The sequence below is a fragment of the Caretta caretta genome, chromosome 6 (genome assembly GCF_965140235.1).
Source record: "Caretta caretta isolate rCarCar2 chromosome 6, rCarCar1.hap1, whole genome shotgun sequence".
NCBI classification, from domain to species: Eukaryota; Metazoa; Chordata; order Testudines; family Cheloniidae; genus Caretta; species Caretta caretta.
Window position 1 is genome coordinate 1,695,639 of NC_134211.1, and position 21,091 is coordinate 1,716,729.

Sequence of the window (21,091 nt, forward strand, 5' to 3'; positions counted from 1 at the left end):
GTTGTTCTAAATCAGCCATAAAAATGTTGGCATCCTGTGGGGCCATGCCGGTACCCATAGCAGTGCCGCTGATTTGAAGGTATACGTTGTCCCGAAATGTGAAATAGTTATGGTTGAGGACAAAGTCACAAAGTTCAGCCACCAGGTTTGCCGTGACATTATCTGGGATACTGGGGTTTTTTCAATTTAATTTAATTTAATTTTTATTTGCATGAGGAGTTGAAACGAACTTTAGGGGGTTACTAAACAGGGACTGTTCAAGTCGAACAAACTACAGTTAGCAGGTGATTGGGGGAGGCCCAGCAATCCTGGGGAAGGCAGAGATGCAGGGGGGCAGAGGCTGATGTCTTTTTACAGCATGTGCACACACTATACCTGTGCATGAATTTGCCTCTCCTCCCGACAGGCTCACCAACCACTGAGCTATTCGCTAAACCTCTTCAGAACATTGTAAATGTAAAGCTGAAGGTAAATGAAACCACGACTTTCCTCAGCCAGCACAGGAGGAATTTGCTTTTTTGTTTTAGAAAAAGATTAATAAAAATATTGAAAAAATTCTTCTCCTTTTATATATTTTAACCTAGTAGAATTCAGAAGTTTCGTTCAAAACTATGGTACCTGGAAAGAACATTCAAGTTCACAACCAGCTGCAAAGAGGATACACACAATGCCTACAAGCAGCTAGTAAAATGCCTACAAGTAGACTAGTAAAACTCCCATGCAACATTAAAAGGTTAATGCTCCCTACTCCCACCTCCATCATACCAGAGAACAAAAATCCCCATTGTTCACCCAGCTCAACTAAGCTCTGAAGTGATAGCTGACAGGTGTCTGTCTTAAGCCATTCTTTTCCTTCCTATTGTATTCCAGAGTGTGGGAGGATAACTACTGGGACTAACTTCTGAGGGCAGATGTGAATTTTCTGTGCCTTGATGGCTTCCCATCCTGGCTGGAGGCCTCCCTGGAAGGTGTTTTAGTGAAAATCACAGAGCAGGGGCTCATGGTCCAACTGTTGTGTCGATGGTGATGCCCTGTCGATGTGGGCAGCTGCAGCTCTCGCGGTTCCTGCTGCCTGATGTTGCTACCCACCTCCCTGCACATGTACATCCTGGCTGTAGTGTCCACCCCACTCCCACCCCCAGCCCCACCCTAACAGCTGCTGCTTAGCTCTGCAGCCTCAGTGACGAAAACTTGACTTCGCTGCAAACAACAATATCAGCCCCTGCCCCAACTTCCGGCCCAGATTGGTTAAGTGACACAGATAGCGCTCTCTGTAGGTCTCCAGGAAGATGTTGGCCTCTCGAGTCAGCTCCTCCTCTAGGGCCGTCAGCAGGGTCTCCTCCGGCTCCTTCATCTCCTCCCGGCACCGCTTCAGCAGTGACCTGCGCTTCTCCACGAACTGCTCCGCCATTGCACTCGGCGTCACCGTCAGACAGCTGAACATGCGCTGGGACAGGCCGTCCTGTGTGGAGCCGGAGAGGAGGGGGCCCAAGGCTGTTAGAAGGTGGGGGTTGAACCCCGTCTCACCCATGGACCCTCTGGCTACAGCACAGCAACTTCTCTCCACCCCCCTGACCGAGATCAGAGCCCCCCCCGTGCATGGGTTGGAGTCTCCCATCTCTGCAGCCACCCTGGGAGCTGGAGATATGAACTCCTGTCTCCTGCCCCACAACCCACAACCCACGGGGCTGGCCGGGATGTTTCCCTGGGGTTCCCCGGGCTGGAGCACAGTTTCACCCTGTCTCACCTTCTTCCTCAGAAAGTCAGCGTGGTCTTGGCGGGCTCTGTCCATGACTCTCTGGTTGATGTTGTGACTCTGATAGCGTCTTCGGTAGGTCCCAAGGAAGGTCTCGGCCTCCCGAGTCAACTCCGCCTTTAGCGCCGTCAGCAGGGTCTCCTCCGGCTCCTTCATCTCCTTCTGACACCGCTCCAGCAGTGACCTGCGCTGCTCCATGAACTGCTCCGCCATTGCGCTCGGATCCACCGTCAGACAGTCGGCCATGAACTGGGACAGGCCGTCCTGCGTTGAGCGGGAGAGGAGGGGGAGAGGAGGGGCCCAGGCTGTTAGAAGGGGTGGGTGTGTGACCCTGTCTCACCCATGGACCCCCCAGCTACAGCACAGAAACTTCCCCTCACTCTTGTGACTGAGATCAGGGCTTCCACTGTACATGGGTTGGATTCACCAATCTCCACAAGCACCCTGGGAGCTGGAGATATGAGCTCCCGTCTCCTCCCCAAAGCCCAAAGCCCACCGGGTTGGCCGGGATGTTTCCCTCTGGGGTTCCTCTGGCTGGGGGCGCAGACCCTTCCGCCCCCTGAACTCACCTTCTCCCTCAGAAACACAGCGTGGTCTGTGCGGGCGCTGTCCACGACTCTCTGGTTGTGGAAGGTGATGGCCATCTGTGCCGGGGGGACAAGACCGGGGTGAGCCGCAGTTCATGGGGCCCCGACTCCATTTAGTGGCTGAAGCTTCCACCGCAGCAGCCTCACGTAACAGAGAGATGCCACTAGGTGGCATGGCGGCCGCTTTCGGCGTCTGGTGCCCCTGGTCTCCAATTTGTTCCCTAACGGCAGCCCAGCCTCGGCTCCCTTCCCCGCCCCGACCTGCATTTTGCCCTTGCAGCACTTTCCTCTGGCCAAAGACTTTGCAAACCCCTGTCCCAGCCGGGCTCGGCCTGAGGCTGACGCCCGAGAGCACATCAGTGACGCCGGTTCTCACGGGTCTGGTGGTGTGTGGGGGCTTTTATTGATCAGGGAGCAGGTGGTTTGGGTGTGAATCTCAGCTCTTTTTTGCTGGGGGGAGGCGTATTATTCTGGGCTGGGTAAACTCTTGTTGTGGAGGAGCAATTGTTGGTCTGAGACCTGATCAACCCCCCATATTGAACCAGCTTTGGGCGAAACTCAGAGATCTCACCACTAAACGTGAAAAAAAAGAGAATTTTCTGCTGCTGACAAAGTATTCCCTCCCCAGGAATGCCCCTAACGAGAGTTATAACCACCCAGGTTGTAAAGTAGAAACAGCCAGGTGCTGTGAAATTAGGGAGGATAGAGAAGGAGACTCAACAAACATAAAATAAGCTAAAAGAAAAGGAGTACTTGTGGCACCTTAGAGACTAACAAATTTATTTGAGCATAAGCTTTCATGAGCGACTGCTCATGTCATCGGATGCATTCAGTGGAAAATACAGTGTGGAGATTTTATATACACAGAGAACATGAAACAATGGGTGTTACCAGACAGACTGTAATGAGAGTGATCAGGTAAGGTGAGCTATTACCAGCAGGAGAGCGGCGGGGGGCGGGGGGAACCTTTTGTAGTGATAATCAAGGTGGGCCATTTCCAGCAGTTGACAAGAACAGTTGGGGGGAAATAAACAAGGGAAAATAGTTTTACTTTGTGTAATGACACATCCACTCCCAGTCTTTATTCAAGCCTAAGTTAATTGTATCCAGTTTGCAAATTAATTCCAATTCACCAGTCTCTCGTTGGAGTCCGTTTCTGAAGTTTTTTTGTTGAAGAATTGCAACTTTTAGGTTTGTAATCGAGTGACCAAAGAGATTGAAGTGTTCTCCGACTGGTTTTTGAATGTTATAATTCTTGACGTCTGATTTGTGTCCATTTATTCTTTTACGTAGAGACTATCCAGTTTGGCCAACGTACATGGCAGAGGGGCATTGCTGGCACATGATGCCATATATCATATTGGTAGATGTGCAGGTGAACGAGCCTCTGATAGTGTGGCTAATGTGATTAGGCACTATGATGGTGTCCCCTGAATAGATATGTGGACACAGTTGGCAATGGCTTTGTTGCAAGGATAGGTTCCTGGGTTAGTGTTTTTGTTGCGTTGTGTGTGGTTGCTGGTGAGTATTTGCTTCAGGTTGGGGGGCTGCCTGTAAGCAAGGTCTGGCCTGTCTCCCAAGATCTGTGAGAGTGATGGGTCGTCCTTCAGGATAGGTTGTAGATCCTTGATGACGCGTTGGAGAGGTTTTAGTTGGGGGCTGAAGTAATGGCTAGTAGCATTCTGTTATTTTCTTTGTTGGGCCTGTCCTTTAGTAGGTAACTTCTGGGTACTCTTCTGGCTCTGTCAATGTGTTTCTTCACTTCAGCAGGTGGGTATTGTAGTTGTAAGAACGCTTGATAGAGATCTTGTAGGTGTTTGTCTCTGTCTGAGGGGTTGGAGCAAATGCGGTTGTATCGCAGAGCTTGGCTGTAGACAATGGATTGTGTGGTGTGGTCTGGGTGAAAGCTGGAGGCATGTAGGTAAGTATAGCAGTCAGTAGGTTTCCGGTATAGGGTGGTGTTTATATGACCATCATAGAATCTTAGAATATCCAGGTTGGAAGGGACCTCAGGAGGTCATCTAGTCCAATCACCTGCTCGAAGCAGGACCAATCTCCAATTTTTGCCCCGATCCTTAAATGGCCCCCTCAAGGATTGAACTCACAACCCTGAGTTTAGCAGACCAATGCTCAAACCACTGAGCTATCCCTCCCCCCACCTTATTAGCACTGTAGTGTCCAGGAAGTGGATCTCTTGTGTGCACTGGTCCAGGCTGAGGTTGATGGTGGGATGGAAATTGTTGAAATCATGGTGGAATTCCTCAAGGGCTTCTTTTCCATGGGTCCAGATGATGAAGATGTCATCAATATAGCGCAAGTAGAGTAGGGGCATTAGGGGACGAGAGCTGAGGAAGCGTTGTTCTAAATCAGCCATAAAAATGTTGGCATCCTGTGGGGCCATGCGGGTACCCATAGCAGTGCCGCTGATCTGAAGGTATATATTGTCCCCGAATGTGAAATAGTTATGGGTGAGGACAAAGTCACAAAGTTCAGCCACCAGGTTAGCCGTGACATTATCGGGGATACTGTTCCTGACGGCTTGTAGTCCATCTTTGTGTGGAATGTTGGTGTAGAGGGCTTCTACATCGATAGTAGCCAGGATGGTGTTTTCAGGAAGATCACCGATGGATTGTAGTTTCCTCAGGAAGTCAGTGGTGTCTCGAAGATAGCTGGGAGAGCTGGTAGCGTAGGGCCTGAGGAGGGAGTCTACATAGCCAGACAATCTGCTGTCAGTTTGCCAATGCCTGAGATGATAGGGCGTCCAGGATTTCCAGGTTTATGGATCTTGGGTAGCAGATTAAATACCCCAGGTCGGGGTTCCAGGGGTGTGTCTGTGTGGATTTGATCTTGTGCTTTTTCAGGGAGTTTCTTGAGCAGATGGTGTAGTTTCTTTTGGTAACTCTCAGTGGGATCAGAGGGTAATGGCTTGTAGAAAGTGGTGTTGGAGAGCTGCCGAGCAGCCTCTTGTTCATATTCCGACCTATTCATGATGACAACAGCACCTCCTTTGTCAGCCTTTTTGATTATGATGTCAGAGTTGTTTCTGAGGCTGTGGATGGCATTGTGTTCTGCACGGCTGTGGTTATGGGGCAAGTGATGCTGCTTTTCCACAATTTCAGCCCGTGCACGTCGGCGGAAGCACTCTATGTAGAAGTCCAGTCTGTTGTTTCGACCTTCAGGAGGAGTCCACCTAGAATCCTTCTTTTTGTAGTGTTGGTAGGAAGGTCTCTGTGGGTTAGTATGTTGTTCAGAGGTGTGTTGGAAATATTCCTTGAGACGGAGGCTTCGAAAATAGGATTCTAGGTCACCACAGAACTGTATCATGTTCATGGGGGTGGAGGGACAGAAGGAGAGGCCCCGAGATAGGACAGATTCTTCTGCTGGGCTGAGAGTATAGTTGGATAGGTTAACAATATTGCTGGGTGGGTTAAGGGAACCACTGTTGTGGCCCCTTGTGGCATGTAGTAGTTTAGATAGTTTAGTGTCCTTTTTCTTTTGTAGAGAAGCAAAGTGTGTGTTGTAAATGGCTTGTCTCGTTTTTGTAAAATAAGCTGTGAGCCATGTTTTTATGCTGACCCTCTGCACAGAGAAGGTCACACCTAAGTTACCATTTGGGCATGAAAGAGAAAATGTAAAGAACCTGGGCAGTAAGAAGGACACATAGGTGCCAGGGTGTAATTGGTTAAAAATTCTGTTATTTAGGGGTGTGGGATATTGTGACAGGTTTAGTAAATTTGAAAGAGGGAGCTAATTTTACCGATAGATGTAAATGAAAAAACAATGCTCTTTGGGAATCAACTCCGGAGAGCAGAACAACATCAAGCTGCAAAACATCCTACCCCCTGCAAGACCGTGACATGTATGGGCACCGGGAACCCCCCATGAGAGGATCCTGACTCACCATTGATGAAATTTCTCCATATATTGGGAGTGGTGAGCATATAAGATTTGCTTGGTATATGTATTCTGTGTGTGTTGTTAATAAATGAATGTAAAGAGCACAACTGTGTAAGACTTTCGCTGGGAAAAGGTACCGCAGACCCGTACAGCCCGGAGCCCCGAGGGGAAAGGGTGGGTACTTAAATTGACCCGGTTTCTTCCTGAGCCCCGTGGGTACCAATAGGTTTGCCAGAGGCTGGGAATGGGCAACAGGGGATGGATCACTTGATGATTCCCTGTTCTGTTCATTCCCTCTCGGGCACCTGGCATTGGCCACTGTCGGCAGACGGGACACTGGGCTAGATGGACCTTTGGTCTGACCCAGTGTGGCCGTTCTTATGTTCTTATGTGTCTTCCACCCTGAGACCTCAGTAGAGAAAGGGCGAGGGTGCCCTAAATTGACTGGGTCACGCCTTGAACCCTAGCTAGGGTATAGGCGGGGGGGCCCTAAATCGACCGGGGAACACAATGACTCCGGAACAGTCTCTGCTGTGGCACTATTGTGGAGTGGCAATTGCGGAGTAGTCATTCCAGAATGGCTAGGCTGGTCTATCCCCCCCCCAAGGACATAAACTGCACCCCTCTCACCACAAATTCTCCTCTAGAAGAGGGCCTGGGTAGCACCTGTCCCAGGCGATCTGAGGCTGAAACCCAAGAGCACTTTGCAGTCCGTGCTTATGGGTAAGTCTACACTGCGATGTAAGGCCAGAGTTAGTAGGAATTGAGTTAGCAGCCCCTGGGGTTGTTAACCTAAGGTTGGAGCATCTACACGCATTTGTAAGCCCAGGTTAGGACTGCAGTCCTGGCACACCCCACCCCAGGAAAAGGAGCAATCAGTGTGGAACCTCAGGCCTGCCTAGAAAGGCTGCAGGGAAGCAGCCAATCAGGGTGTGGCAGGCTCAGTTAAAAGGAGCTGCAGGGGTGAGCCGGGTTGTCGCTGGCTGGGACCAGAAGGGTAAAGAAAGACTAAAAGACTGTGCGACTCCACAGGGAAAGAGACTGGGGAAGGAACCCTGCTCACGCAGGGATAGGTCTGGGAAACTCTGCAGGTGAAGAGGCCTGAGAGAAGACCCTGAGAACTCAGGACAGAGATGGAGAAACTCTCCAGGCAAGGAGGCCTAGGGGAGACCCTGCTCATACAGGGAACAGAGAGAGAACCCAAGAAGGTGATGGGACAGAGTGGGAAGCACCCCAGGAAACTCAGCAGTAGCAACTAGTAATGAAAGCAGCAGGTGGCTGCTACTTGCAGGGTTCCTGAGTTGCGACCTGGAGTAGTGAGCAAGCCTATGGCCCCAGCCGGCCACTAGCGCAGTGGCCAAAGCCCTGAAAAGGGGGCAAGTTTAGTTTTAGAGCCTGAGAAAGGGGCTAGATGCTAGAGTGTAAACAGGCCCAGAGATGAGGCTCAAGCCCCCACAGAGGGCCAGCCGTTTGTTGGACTGTGTTACCCTGAAAGGGGCTCCTTCGTGTATCTCAGACTATGTGTGACTTAGCCGGAGGGCTGAGCCACCCCTGACTAAGGCAACTGCCAACAGGGAGCACCGGGAACAGAAAATGGGAAGAATGCAGGATCGCCCCAGCTGGCAGGAGGCACTCATGAGAGGTGACTATTCCTTCATCACACCAACCCATAGAGGAGAATGGGGCATGTGAGGAGCATGAACAACAGTTCCCAGGAGCCACCTTGGCAGCGTTGCCAAATGGAAACATTTGGGGGGTTTGTGGGCACCTCAATGGTTTCTGCATGAAAAACCAAACCAAAATCGTCACTTTTGGGCCAGCTCTGATAAACTGCTGTTATTCACATGCCGACACACACAGGGCTGGTGTGTCTCCATGCCTGGGGACAGGCGTGTTGATGTTACGGGCCTCATGAACTGGAGATATATCCGTAGACTGGGCAACCCCTCCAGTATTAGTGACATTGCACCCCATATGTTTATGGAAATATGCTTATGAGTGAATATGATGTAACTGGAATATGCTTCATGCAAAAAGGTCTCTTGTAAGGTATCATTACAAAGCTTATAATCTACTGAGTGTGGTCATCCTATTTGTATGAACGTATCGTTCTTGTATCTGAAGTTATAATTATGAAGTTTTACTCTGAAGTCCTATTGTAACTATGCAAAGGGCAGGCCATTAATGGTGGTTTGGAATCTTGATGGCTTCCATTAACTAGGACAATTGGTTGTAAATGGCTCTGTTTACTTGAAAGCCTTCCTGTGTTCCTATAAGTCAGGCCGGGAAGAATGGAGGCTTGAAGTCTCACAGGACATGTGAACATGTCACATGACACTGGAATCCATCTTAAACCTGGTGCTTTTCCATTTAGAAGGAACGGTGGGAACCCAGAGAGACAAAGGATTCCCGCCTTGTGCCAAAGATATAAAAGGGGGTGGAATAGAACAAAGGGGGCTGCCAGTCATGAGAAATCCCTAGTTACCACCTGAGCTGGAACTAACGAGAACTGTACCAGGGAAAAGGATTGGGCTCAGACTAGGAAGGAGTCTAGTCTGTGAAAGAAGCTTATTGGAACATCTCTGAGGGTGAGATTTACCTTTATTCAGTTTCTTCATGTATTAGGCTTAGACGTGTGTGTTTTGTTTTATTTTGCTTGGTAACTTACTTTGTTCTGTCTGTTATCACTTAAAACCACTTAAATCCTACTTTTTTTACTTAATAAAATCACTTTTCTTTATTAATGAACCCAGAGTAAGTGATTAATACCTGGGGGAGCAAACAGCTGTGCATACCTCTCTATCAGTGTTATAGAGGGCAGACAATTCATGAGTTTACCCTGTATAAGCTTTATACAGAATAAAACAGATTTATTTGGGGTTTGGATCCCTTTGGGAGCTGGGTGTCTGGGTGCTGGAGATAGGTGACTTGCTGAGCAGTTTTTGGTTAAAGTCTGCAGCTTTGGGGGCATGGACCCAGACCTGGGTCTGTGTTGCAGCAGGCTAGTGTGTCTAGCTCAAGAAGGCAGGGTTCTGGAGGCCCAGGCTGGCAGTGGAAAATGGGCTCAGAGGTAATTCCAGCACGTCAGGTGACAGTCCCAAGGGGGTCTCTGAGACCGAACCAGTCACACCCTCCAGCATCAGCCACCAGCATCAGCATCAGCCACCCTCTAGTCTAGTCAAATTCTTCTACCTTGGAGTCCGAGAACCCGAGACCCTTTCCCAGTCACCTCCAGTAGGATGGCCCCAGTTCCAAGCACCTCACCAGCCCTGGCATGGACGACAGAGGGGAGACACCCTGCGATCAGGTCAGAGGCAGAGACAATACCTGACAGGGAGAGGAGAAGCCGAAGCGATGTTTCTTCATCACATCAGATAAATTCTGAAAAGGAACCAAAAGAAATCACCATGTCACAGACTCCACAAGGCTTAGAAAGGCTGGGAACATGGAGATGGCTCCCCTGGCGCTGAGATGCAGCCACCTCTGGGGTGGGGCAGCTGGGGAATTGGGGGTATTGGGGTCATTACTGACTGCAAGGGGAGAGCATCCCCTTCCTGCTCCCTCCAGCACAGCTGGCCAGTCCTCACCTTTATCTTGGCAGCGAGCTGTGTCCCGGTGAGCATCTCCCGATGCCGGTCTGTCTGGACATGTTGACTGGCCGAGCTCACCAGGGTGGTGACGTAGTCCCTCAGGCTCTCCCGGAAATTCTCACCCATGTCTGCAAAGGGGAGAGAGATGGACAATGGTGGTGGAATATAGGGCCTGTCTGATCCCCCTACTTTCTACCTTCCACATGTAGGCATGATCAGCGCCCCAATCACATTGCTCTGCACATGGCAGGGGGCTTAGAGCCAATGACCAGGGTCCATTACCTCTGAGAGTTCCCTCGCTCCCCATCGTGATCCGCTCGCCAGGAAAGGGCATCAGATAACAGCAGCTGCTGCTTCTCTTCAGCGCTTCCAGGGCCTTGGGGTGTTTGCAAGGGGACCTCGCCTCCAGCTTCTGCCGAGACAGGGGGAATCGTTACATTCACACACAAAAACCTGTGTTAACATTAGCCAGACCTGCCAGGCAGTCAGAGAGGGTCTGGAGGAGCCCGGCCTCGTTTGTGGTAGGAATTGGAAGGGGTGCAGTGAACAAGGCAGGGGATGGCAGGAAGAGAAAGGAGTGAGTCCCAGGGCTCAGCCTCCTCACACCCCCTACCCCATTCCCAGTCTATCCAGATGCCTTGTCCCACCCTGCTCCTTTCCCTCCTCCTGCTCTGGCTTTTCTCCCCTCCACACTGCAATCAAGCAGCTTCCTTCTCCAGCCACCTGGGCTCACTGAGAGCATGGGAGAGACAGGAGGTCCCCTCTCAGTTCTGGTGCCTGGCCTGGAGCAGCACTTGCAGGGAAAGTCCAGCTTTGCTCCTGCAGCCCGAGGCTGGAGCGTGCTGGGTCGCTCTGTGGGGACGGGGCATGCTCAGTCTGGGCATCATGTGGAGCTGGGAGGGGTGGAGCATGGTTAGTGTGGATGAACTCTACCATATCACCGAAACACTGGCCACCCCACCCCCCACCAAATTTAGAGTCCTTACTCTGAAGCGGGGAGGGCGGGGAGGATAGAGATGTTAAAAAAAAAAAAAAAAAAAGGAACATCAGAATTTTCTTTCAATATTGCCAAACAACTTGGTTTTTTTAGCCTCATTCTCAGAAACAGCTGGAGGGAGCATCCGCGAATTGAGCTGGCGGCAGAGAACAAGCATGGAAAATTTCAGCCCAAACAGTTAAAGTTTGGCAAAGTTATAAGCAACTTTAAAGGGGTCTTATAATGGGATTTGTCACACAACCTTTATAAAGGGTGGGGTTACCAGCCCCTGAGAGGGGAAAGGCCCCGTGTCCAATTCCCTAACCCCTGAGCCAGCCAGTCCCCAACACTGGGTCTGGATCACAACTAGTGCCCCCAGAGGGGACAGGCCCTGGGTCCCATTCCCCATCCCCCCCAAGCCCCACACTCACCTGTCTGACTTGTCTCAGATGCTGCTCCCCACCCTGGGCTCCAAGGACCCGGGAGCTGCTCCAATCCCGCACCAGTAGGTCCAGGTGCTGCAGGGGAGACAGAAGGGGAGTGGGGGTCACTGGGGGTGGGGGGACACTGGGACGTGGAGAAGGACAGTGTCTGCTGGGGAAACCTCAACCCCTCAGGAGTGGGGCTGGGGTGCAAGGGGCAGGAGCATGCTGTGGAGTGGAGGAGGGGTGCAGTGTGGGGATACATGGGGCAGAGCAGGTGATGGGGGAGAAGCCATCTCACCTGAATGGGCTCCAGTCCATAGGCCTCTCCCACCACTTCGGCCACCTGCACAAACATCTGCAGAGAGAAAAGAGGGGCGGGGTGAGTCTGGGACCTGGGAGGTGTTTAGTTTGGGGGGAAATGATCCTGCCTGTGGACAAAAAGGGGCCTGATCACCCCCCACCCCCACACCTGAGCTTCTCCCTCTGCCCAGGGCAGAGAGCGAGGCCCAGCGAGCGCAAAACGAATCGTGAGATGGACAGAGACGATTTCAGTGGGTCAGAGAGAAAGAAGCTGCACCCGGCCATGGGAGTGAGAGGGAGGCTGTGGGACACGAGGGTCTGGCACGGGCGGGGAGGACTGTCAATGCGCACCCCTCCTCTATCCGGTTTCAGGGCTTTCTCCTTCTCTCAAGGTGCTCCATGGAGGTGAGGGAGGAATGCGGGGGGGAGTCAGTGATCGAAATTTGGGGTCCTTTTACAAAGGGGTTCCACTCCACAAACACCCCATTGCCTAGGGCTGATGGATGCTTCCAACTTTCTTTGCACAGCCCCAGGGGTCAAACCACGGCTCTGCTCACACCTTGAACAATGTCAGCACGTAGCATTTCCCTGAGCTCTGACTAGGCCTCCATATCTCTGCGTGAACCAGGTTTTTGCCAATGACAGAACCCGGGGCAGCGAGGGCAGATAAAACCCTCCCAAGCCGACCCCTCCCCTGAACAGAGAATCCCCCCAGGGCTCAGTACAGGGGCGGAGAAGCCATATACCACAGGTGGCAGTGATGTCACTAAGGGTGCGACTGACAGAGGCTCGACCCAGCGGGGCTGGGGCTGGGTAAGAGGCTAGAGAGAAAAGCAGTGCAGGGGGACAGAGCGACCGCCCCAGGACCTGGCCCCAGCAGCTTCCCACCAATGGCAGAGCTGGGCTGGAGGGGAGGGAGGGGTCCTAACTTTGGCCCAGTGGCCCACGCCAGACACCTGGGAGCAGAGAGCCAGGCTGGGCCGTGCAGTGACAGTGCTGACTCCAGAGGCCCACGTGACCGTGGGAGAGTCGGTTTCTCTCTCTGGGCCTCAGTTTCCCCACAGGAGCTATGGGGAGGGATAATAATGCTGTGGGCGTCATGGGAGAACCTGGTCCGGCCACGTTCTGCACTGCCCGGCCTCACCTCCAGGTATTCGAGATCCGGGTCCTTCACCCGACAGCCAGTGTTCAGTATCTGCAAATAATCACGAGACAGACAGAGCTACAGCAATGAGCAGGGACGGCCGCCCCAGGCCCCTTCCCAGCCACGTCACCCGCTCCCTGCAGCACAGCGCCCCCTAGCGCCTCACTGGGGCATTGGGGCCGGCCCTGACCCCCAGGGGAGAGCGCCCCCCGCTAAGCCTCCACCCTGCTCCCTGCAGCACAGCGCCCCCCGGGGAGCCCCCCAACCTGGTAGGAGCTGAGCAGCATGGAAAAGGCGGAGAGTTTGATGCTGGTCTCCTTGTTGCTCTCAATGTCCATGGAGCCCTCGGTGTCGACCAGCAGCACGGCCACCTGGGAGCCAAGAGGGAGAGCCCCAGGTCAGCTCCCGGCTTTGTCCAGCCACCCACGGCCCCTCCGCCCCCAGAGCCTGCTCCCTGCTCAGCCCCCATGGCCCCTGGCATCTCCTTCTCACCTCCCCCAGAAGTCCCCCAGGGTTAGCTCTTTACTTCTGTCTCTTCTCCATTCCCCCCTGTTCTCTCTCCACCTGGTTCCCTTCTCCCAGCCCCCGCATGGCCTCCTCCCCCTTCCCTGTGCACCCCCAATGCCCCCACTTACTTTCCCCGACTTGGCCGGGACCCAGAAGGGCTGACTCCATGCCCACACCCCATTGGTGACTCGCTCCTCGTCCGCACGCCACTCGAACCCCTCCAGGGGCTCATCCTCCCGGCCCATCCATGACCCGTCCCTTGCGTCCTGCTGGGAGGGAACATGGTGGGGGAGAGGTCAGTGCAGGGTGGTGGAGGAGAGTGACTGATACCCCCCCCCCCAACCCTAGGCTGCAAACCCTGGGAGGGGGGCAGGGGTTAATTGTGCTAGTGTGGGGCAGGGAGGAATACGTGGTGACGAGTGTGATCATAATCTGATAGACAAACAGATCCACGGCTGTCTAGACGAGAGAGAGACACGCTGTGTTCCAGACAGGCCGACAGACGCGTTAGGGTCCAGCCAGGGTCCGAGCTAACTGGACATGGTGGGGGGCGGGCTGCTCACAACCACGTGTGCAGCTCTGAGCCTGCCAGCAGGGGGCAGGATGGGGCCGCTCACACCCACAGCTCACTCCTGCCCCCGTTCACACTCACCGGGCTCCGGAGGCAGCGCAGCAGGTAGTTCAGCAGGAAGGATTTGCCCCGGCGCTGCTCCCCGATGATGGACACCAGGCAGACGGGGGCATCCCCCACCCCACCCTGCTCCAGGCAGCGGCTCAGGGCCTCCTCATCCAGGATCAGGTTCTCTTCCTCGTCCAGATGCACCAGCTGCACTGGGCGCCCCGGCTCCCGCTGAGCCCCCGGCCCCTGCTGCAGGGAGAGAGCAGGGTCAGAGCTGGGACCCCGCCCTCCAAGAGAGACTGTCCCATGGCCCCCTGATAAGAGCCCCATGCTCCATTCCCACCCCCTTGAGCTAGCCAGTCCCCTGCACCAAAGCCCCGTGACCCTTCCCAAGCCCCAACCCAGCCAGTGCCCGAGATCAGAGCCCCGGTCCCCATTCCCACCCCCCCAAACCAGCCAGTCCCCCTGCCCTGGGGCTGCACCAGAGCCAGAACTCTCTGGAGGGGAAATACCCCTAGATTCTTGCTGGAACACATCAAGGGAGACTGTGCCAGGCTAGGGAAGACATATAAAGAAATGGAGGCTAAAGTGATCTTCAGTGGGATGTTACCTGTCCCTGGAGGAGGAGAGCGAAGGCTAGACAAGATGCCGATAATCAACAGATGGCTCAGGCACTGGGACTAATGAGGGCTTGGGGATGTTCAACCACTGGGCGGTGTTCACAGACAGATGACTGGTTATGGGACGGATGCCACCTGCGTGGGGAGGGAGATAGACTTCCGGGGTGGAGGTTGGGACAGCTGAGGAAAAGGGCTTTAAACTAGGAACCCTGGGAGATGCTCATGGAACCTCCAGGCCTGATTCTCACACTGAGCGGGAGGAAAATCAAGTAGGAGAGGGCGCAGCAAAGGAGAAAGGAATGACAGAGAGAAGGAGAACGCACGAGAAGAAGATCAATAGTGCCAAGAGCACCTACACTAACAGTCAGGTGGCCGATACTGGCAGTAAAATGACTGTACCTACCCGCGTGAGAAATCTGAGCAAAGCCAAGCAGAATCAGCAAGATATCTGCTCAGCAATGCCAGGAGGCTGCGTGACAAAATGGAGGAAGTAGAACTATGGGTGCAGGACGGGAAAACAGATATTATTGGGTGAACAGAACCATGGGGCAGTAGCAGCCATGGCTGGATTACAGGAAAGAAAGAAGAAAGGCAGAGGTGGTGGAGTAGCATTGTCTGCTCATGACGAGGTGGAGTGGAAAGAAACGAGAAGGGATGGAATGGATAAAACAGAATCAGTTTGTGTCAAAATCACTGTGGGGAAGAAAGCTACCAGAGGCTCCCCTGGGACAGTGCTTCGGGTCTGCTAAAGACCCCCAGAATCCGGTTTGGGGGTGGATAGAAACCCCATGAATAGTTTGAATGAAATAAATACCACTGGGAATTGTGTGATTATGGGAGACTTTCGTTTTCCAGACAGAGATTGGGGGAGAAGAGCTACTAATAATGGTAGGGCTTGGATATTTTTGTATGTGACGGCTGACAGATTTCTTCACCAAGTAGTCACTGAAGCAACAAGAAGTGAGATCAGTTTAGATTTGGTATTGGTAAGTAGCGAGGACCGCACTGAAGAACTGGCTGTGAAGGATAGCCTTGGTTCGAGTGATCATGAGCTATTCAGGTTAAATTAAATGGAAGGATAAAGGAAATCAGGTTGGCAGCCGGGGGTCCTGGATTTCAAAAGGCCAAACTGTAAAACATTAAGGGAATTAGGGAAGTGGATGGCCTGCAAACCTCAAGGATCTGGATGTGGAAGAGACTTGGAATTACTTTAAGTGAAAATTGCAGAAACTCTCTGGAGTCTGCATCCAGAAAGAATCCCATAGGGAAGGGTTGCCGACCAAACTGGATGAACCAGGATCTCAAAGAGAAATTAAGAGAAAGCAGAAAGCCTATGAGGAATGGAAGATGGGATGGATCAGCAAGGAAAGCTGCCTCCTGGAGGTCAGAAAGTGGAGAGAAAATTGAGAACTGCCAAAGGCCTAGCAGAATTAGACCGTGCAAAGGGAATTGAAACAAACACTAAAAGGTTAATTAGCCTTATAAATAAAAAGAAAACAAGGAAAGAAGAAGTGGGACCACTAAGCACTGAGGGTGGGGTGGAGATTTCAGATATAGGTGTAAGCAGAGGTTGAATGAGGTCTCCCCTGACATCGGGTGGTGAGCTGTGGAAAAGGACTTCAGGAGCTGATCTCCTTTGGATGGGCACACCCACCCTGCCTAGGTGCTCAGCATGATGGGATTGCTTGCCCAAATGGTCACCTTTGGCTGGTGTTGGATCCCCAGTCTCCTTGTCATTGGGGCATGAAGGGCAGCAGAACTGTACCTGGCCGACCCCGATGGAACACACACACACTCACACTCACACACACACACACATGTATGTGTGTTGTGGGCCTTGCCTAAGGGTCCCAAACACCACTTGTCCCTTCCTCTCTCCACTGTGTAACAACAAAGCTAATTGAGACTCAGTTGAGAGTCTTGTTACAGGCTGCAGAGCTGAAATGGCTGATACCTAGGTCAATGGATTAGATCTGCTTTGGGACAGTGTCTCTGATGCAAGACACTGCCCAGTGTGCCCCAGCCGTCAGGCTCCCCCACGAACAGCTGAAATCACTGAGAGCTGTGTGAAGTGGGGGGCCCAGAAGTCAGCTTGGTGTGGCCAGCAGGGCGGCTGGCGGAGAGGGGTGGCAAGCGGCCAGCAGGGCGGCTGGAAGAGACGGCCAGAGAGCAGAGCCCCACAGAGAGGCACGGCAATCGGCCATAGGGGTGACAAGCGAGTGCCCGAGCCGCGTAGTGAGTAAGGTGCCTCCTTCTCTCCCCCGTCCCGTTTTCACCTAGGGTGGGAGGTGAACCCTGCAGATGCACCTGTGAACTCTGGGGCTGCACTGGCCAAGGACAGCAACTGTGAATGGGGTGCAGAGAAGGGACGGGCACGTTAAAGGGAATTTTGGGTTGCTGGCTTAAGACCCTGCAGGAAAAGGGCACTGCCCAACCTACTTGGGGGTGGGTCTTTTGCTCATTGTTTATGTTTATGAACCCTGTTTGTGGTGTTTTCCCAAATTAATGCCGAGGTACTTCCCTCCTTTTATTCAAAGTTTCTTTTCTACACTCAGACTCTGTGCTTGTGAGTGGGGAAGTTTTGCCTCTGAGAGGCTCCCAAGGGTGGTGTGTAAATTTCTCAGATCACTGGGTGGGGGCTCGTGCCGGTTCTGTGTTGTATTGTTGAAAAGAAACCCCTAGATATTGAACCGGGCCCTGGTTGCTGCTGGCTCCACCTGGAAGAAGGGTTACATGGGTATGGCCCAACAGCTAAACAAATATCTTGCCTCCGTTTTTAATAAGCGGATAGAGATGCTTGTGGCAAGATGGCTAATGAGAACAAGAATACGGGAGTAGAAATTGTCACTGAATTGGCTGAAATGGAAGCCAAATTCAAACAGCTTAATGGGACCAAACTGGGGGGGTCTGGACCATCTCCACCAAAGAATATTGAGGAAACTGGCACACAAAATTGCAAGCCCAATAGCAAGGATTTGTAATTAATCTGTAAAAGTCAGGGCTTGTATCCCATGACGGGAGAATGGCTAATATAGTACATATATTTAAGAAGGGAGAAAAGAAGTGATCCAGGAAACCACAGGTCCATCAGTTTGACCTCAATTGTATGCATGGTCTTGGACGAAGGTTTGAAAGAGACAGGAGTTAAGGACATAGAGATAAATGGTAATTGGCATAAAATACATTCTGGCTTTCCAAAAGGTAGATCATGCCAAACCAACCTGATCTCTTGCCTTGAGAAGATAACTGATTTTCTAGACAAAGGAAACGCAGTTGATCTAATCTGCGTGGATTTCAGTAAGCCGTTTGATACAGTGCCACATGGGAAATTAAATTGGAGAAGATGGGAATTAAGATGAGAATCGAAAGGTGGGTAAGGAGAGGTTAAAAGGGAGACTACAATGGGTCAAACTGAACGGTGAACTGTCAGGCTGGAGGGAGGTTACTAGTGGAGTTCCTCGGGGATCGGTCTTGGGAGCAATCTTATTAACATTTTCATTAATGACCTAGGCACAAAGAGTGGGAGTGTGCTGATCAAATTTTGGGATGACCCACAGCTGGGAGGTATTGCCAGTACGGAGGAGGACCGGAATATCGTACAGACGATCTGGACAACCTTGAAACTGGAATAATAAAAATGGGATGAAATTGAATAGTGAAAAGTGCAAGGTCATGCATTTTGGGACTAACAACAAGAATTTGTGCTACAAGGTGGGGACATCTCAGTTGGAAGCGACAGAGGAGGAGAAAGACCTGGGTTTATTGGCTGATGACTGGATGACAATGAGCCGCCAATGGGATGTGGCCGTGAAAAAGGCTGATGCAACCCTAGGATGTACCAGGTGAGGTACTGTATTTCCATCAGAGACAGGAAGTGTTATTGCCATGATACAAGGCACTGGTGAGCCCCCATCTGGAGCAGAGTGTGCAGTTCTGGTCTCCCACGTTTAAGAAAGATGAATTCAAACTGGAACAGGTAGAGAGAAGGGCTACTAGGATCATTCAACGACTGGAAAACCTGCCTTAGAAGAGGAGACTCAAAGAGCTCGGCTTGTTTAGCCGAACCAAAAGAAAGCTGAGGGGAGCTATGACTGCACTCTAGAAACACAACAGAGGGATAAATACCAGGGAGGGAGGGGAGTGATTTAAGTTAAGCACCAACCTTGACACAAGAACAAATGGCTATAAATTGGCCAGCAACAAGTTTAGCCTTGAAATTAGACAAGGGTTTCCAACCATTGGAGGAGTGAAGTTCTGGAACAGCCTCCCAAGGGGAACAAAAAACCTAACTGGATTCAAGACTGAGCGTGACAAGTTTATGGAGGGGATGGTATGATGAGGTTGTCTACAAAGGCATATGGCTCATGTGTGAAGGCTCGTACCAAATATCCCCAAGGGCCAGTGATGGGACACTAGATGGGGAGGGCTCTGAGTTACTATAGACAATTCTTTCCCAGGTGTCGGGCTGGTGGGTCTCCCCCAAATGCTCAGGGTTTAGCTGATCGTCATATTTGGGGTGGGGAAGGAATTTTCCCACCGGTCGGTTTGGCAGAGACCTGGGGCGGGGGGGTTGCCTTTCCCTGCAGCATAGGGCATGGGTCACTTGCAGGTTTGAACTAGAGTAAATGGTGGAGTCTCTGTAACTTGGATTCTTTCGATCATGATTTGAGGACATCAGTAATTCAGCCAGAGGTTCGGGGTCTATTATAGGAGCGGGTAGATGAGGTTCTGTGGCCTGCAATGTACAGGAGTTCAGACTAGATGATCATGATGGTCCCTTCTGGCCTACCAGTCTATGAGTCTGTGTGTCCCCTTCCTCACCCTTCTGAGACAGCCAGTCCCCACCCTGGGCCCAGATCAGGGCTGGTGCCCTCTAAAGGGGAAAGGCCTGGTGTCCCATCCCCTGCCCCCATGAGTCAGCCAGTCCCTGCCCTGCGGATGGATTGGGCCCAGCATCCCCTACAAGAGAAAGCTCCTTTTCCCCTTATCCGGCCTGTCTGGTCTCACCGACTCAGTCTCTTCCTGCAGAGGCTTCGCGATTTTCTCCGCTAGGTTTTTGACGTGTGTGTCTGGGATCATCCTATCCCCGGAGCAGGGAGCCCGGCACTCCGGGCAGCGGTGCCCCTGGGCTGAGATCTGGCTCCAGTGAGCCGAGAGGCAGCCCCGGCAGAAGTTGTGGCCGCACTCGATGGAGAGGGGGTCTTTCAAGACGTCCAAGCAGATGGAGCAGGTGACGTCCTCCCAGAGTTGTTCCATCCCGCTGATCCCGCAGGCCTGGGGAGATCCACTGGGTTAGTAGCTAGCACATGGGAACACCGGGGCTAAGATGCTACCGCAGAGGGGCTGGGAGCCAGGACTCCTGGGCTCTACTGTTAGTTTTCACCACTCGGCTGGGTAAGTTTCCAATCACTGTTGTGCGCTGGCCACTCCCATTTTGGGGCAGGGCTGGCAAGTGCCTCTCTGCTCTTGGGGTTTTGGGTTACCTGGAGCCCGGGAGTGCAGCCCTGTCCCCCTCCCAGCTCTGCAAATGCCCCTCACTCCCAACCCATAACCCCCTACTATCCCAGCCCTGCCCCCTTCTCTGCCGGTGCCCGTCACTCCCGAACCACAGCCGCCTGCTAGCCCAGCCCTGGGCTCCCCCCAACCTCTGCCGGTGCCCCTCACTCCTGACCCACAGCCCCCTGCTAGCCCAGCCCTGGGCTCCCTCCCGCTCCAGCTCTGTTCCTGTAGCTCACCCTGAGAACCGACTCGAGTGCAAATCTTGTGGTTAATTCTCCGTTTGTCTCTGATTTTTCCCCTCTGCCTCCCTGGCTCTCTGCGTGTCTCTCTGCACAGAGTGACGGGCGGGCCACTCCCTACTCAGTTTCACTTTCAGCGTCTGGGTTTGGTCACTGGATATCGTGGGCATGACTGAGGGCTTTCCCTAGAGCCCTTTGCCAAGGGGGTGCTTGTGTAAGCGGGGGAATGGTCCCACTGATGCGGTCAACTTTCCTGGCTTCTGCAGGGCCCCGGTGGAATCAGACAGCGAAAGGATCCTAGTCCTCACTCCAAACCCCTTTACAGGGAGACCTACCTGCCCTCGAGGGCTCCCCTTCCCGTCTCCCAAGCGCCAGAGTTCTCGTAACCCGACAGAGCTGGGCCCAGAGGTCCTGGGGGGCTCAACCCCCAATCTTGTCATGGTCACTTAGGGCAAGGGCCAGGGTGTCCCCACTCCAGGGTGCTCGCTCCACAAAAGCCACTTCCCTGGCCCACTGTCCCTGCAGTAAGTTCAGACCAAATACAATTTATTAAAACAGAGAGAAACAATAAGGAAAAGCAGGTAAAGTGGGACAGGTTAAAGGAGCAAGGGGCCCCGCCCTGTGGGCATGGGGACACCACACACATCCGTCTCTGGGGCGTAAGGAAAGGTCAGCGTCTGTTCCTCACCCATCCCAGGCCTCCCCGCTCTTCCTGCACTGCGGTGACACTGGGGTCAGACACGGCTCTGGCCCCGGCTACACCCCCGCAGGCTGCAGGTGGCAGGACCCTTCTCCCCAGCATCAGCCCCCGATCTGGGTCACGCCCCCCACCCCCGAGTCTGGCCTTCTGCTCCCTTCCCCCCTCGCTCTCCTCAGCTGTTTGGCTCTGGTGTGGTGTCGCATGGCTCTGCCCCCCGATCCCAGCTCTGGGC

At 52.8% G+C, this 21,091-nt stretch overlaps 1 protein-coding gene across 1 annotated transcript; it reads right to left on the reverse strand.

Annotated features, from left to right (window-relative positions):
• Positions 1 to 1,177: 1,177 nt before the first annotated feature.
• LOC125637821 (RING finger protein 112-like) lies at positions 1,178 to 19,682 on the reverse strand. The gene is made up of 13 exons (XM_075129051.1): positions 19,429 to 19,682; positions 18,978 to 18,995; positions 13,835 to 14,050; positions 13,311 to 13,448; positions 12,942 to 13,046; positions 12,676 to 12,726; positions 11,530 to 11,586; positions 11,238 to 11,324; positions 10,113 to 10,242; positions 9,828 to 9,958; positions 9,568 to 9,621; positions 2,326 to 2,400; positions 1,178 to 1,462 (listed from the first exon to the last, which is right to left on the reverse strand). The coding sequence occupies exons 1-13, from the start codon at positions 19,675 to 19,677 to the stop codon at positions 1,178 to 1,180; spliced, it is 1,596 nt and encodes a 531-aa protein (XP_074985152.1). The 5' UTR covers positions 19,678 to 19,682.
• Between the last annotated feature and the right edge of the window lie 1,409 nt (positions 19,683 to 21,091).

What these genes read in the sequence shown, in the direction of transcription:
- LOC125637821 (XM_075129051.1), bottom strand. Translation starts at nt 19,677, where the DNA reads ATGGAACAACTCTGGGAGGACGTCACCTGCTCCATCTGCTTGGACGTC. An exon ending in TCCCGGCCAAGTCGGGGAAA is followed by an intron (nt 13,047 to 13,310) that starts GTAAGTGGGGGC and finishes CTTGGCTCCCAG; the next exon opens with GTGGCCGTGCTGCTGGTCGA. An exon ending in GAGCGAGGGAACTCTCAGAG is followed by an intron (nt 9,959 to 10,112) that starts GTAATGGACCCT and finishes TCCCCTTTGCAG; the next exon opens with ACATGGGTGAGAATTTCCGG.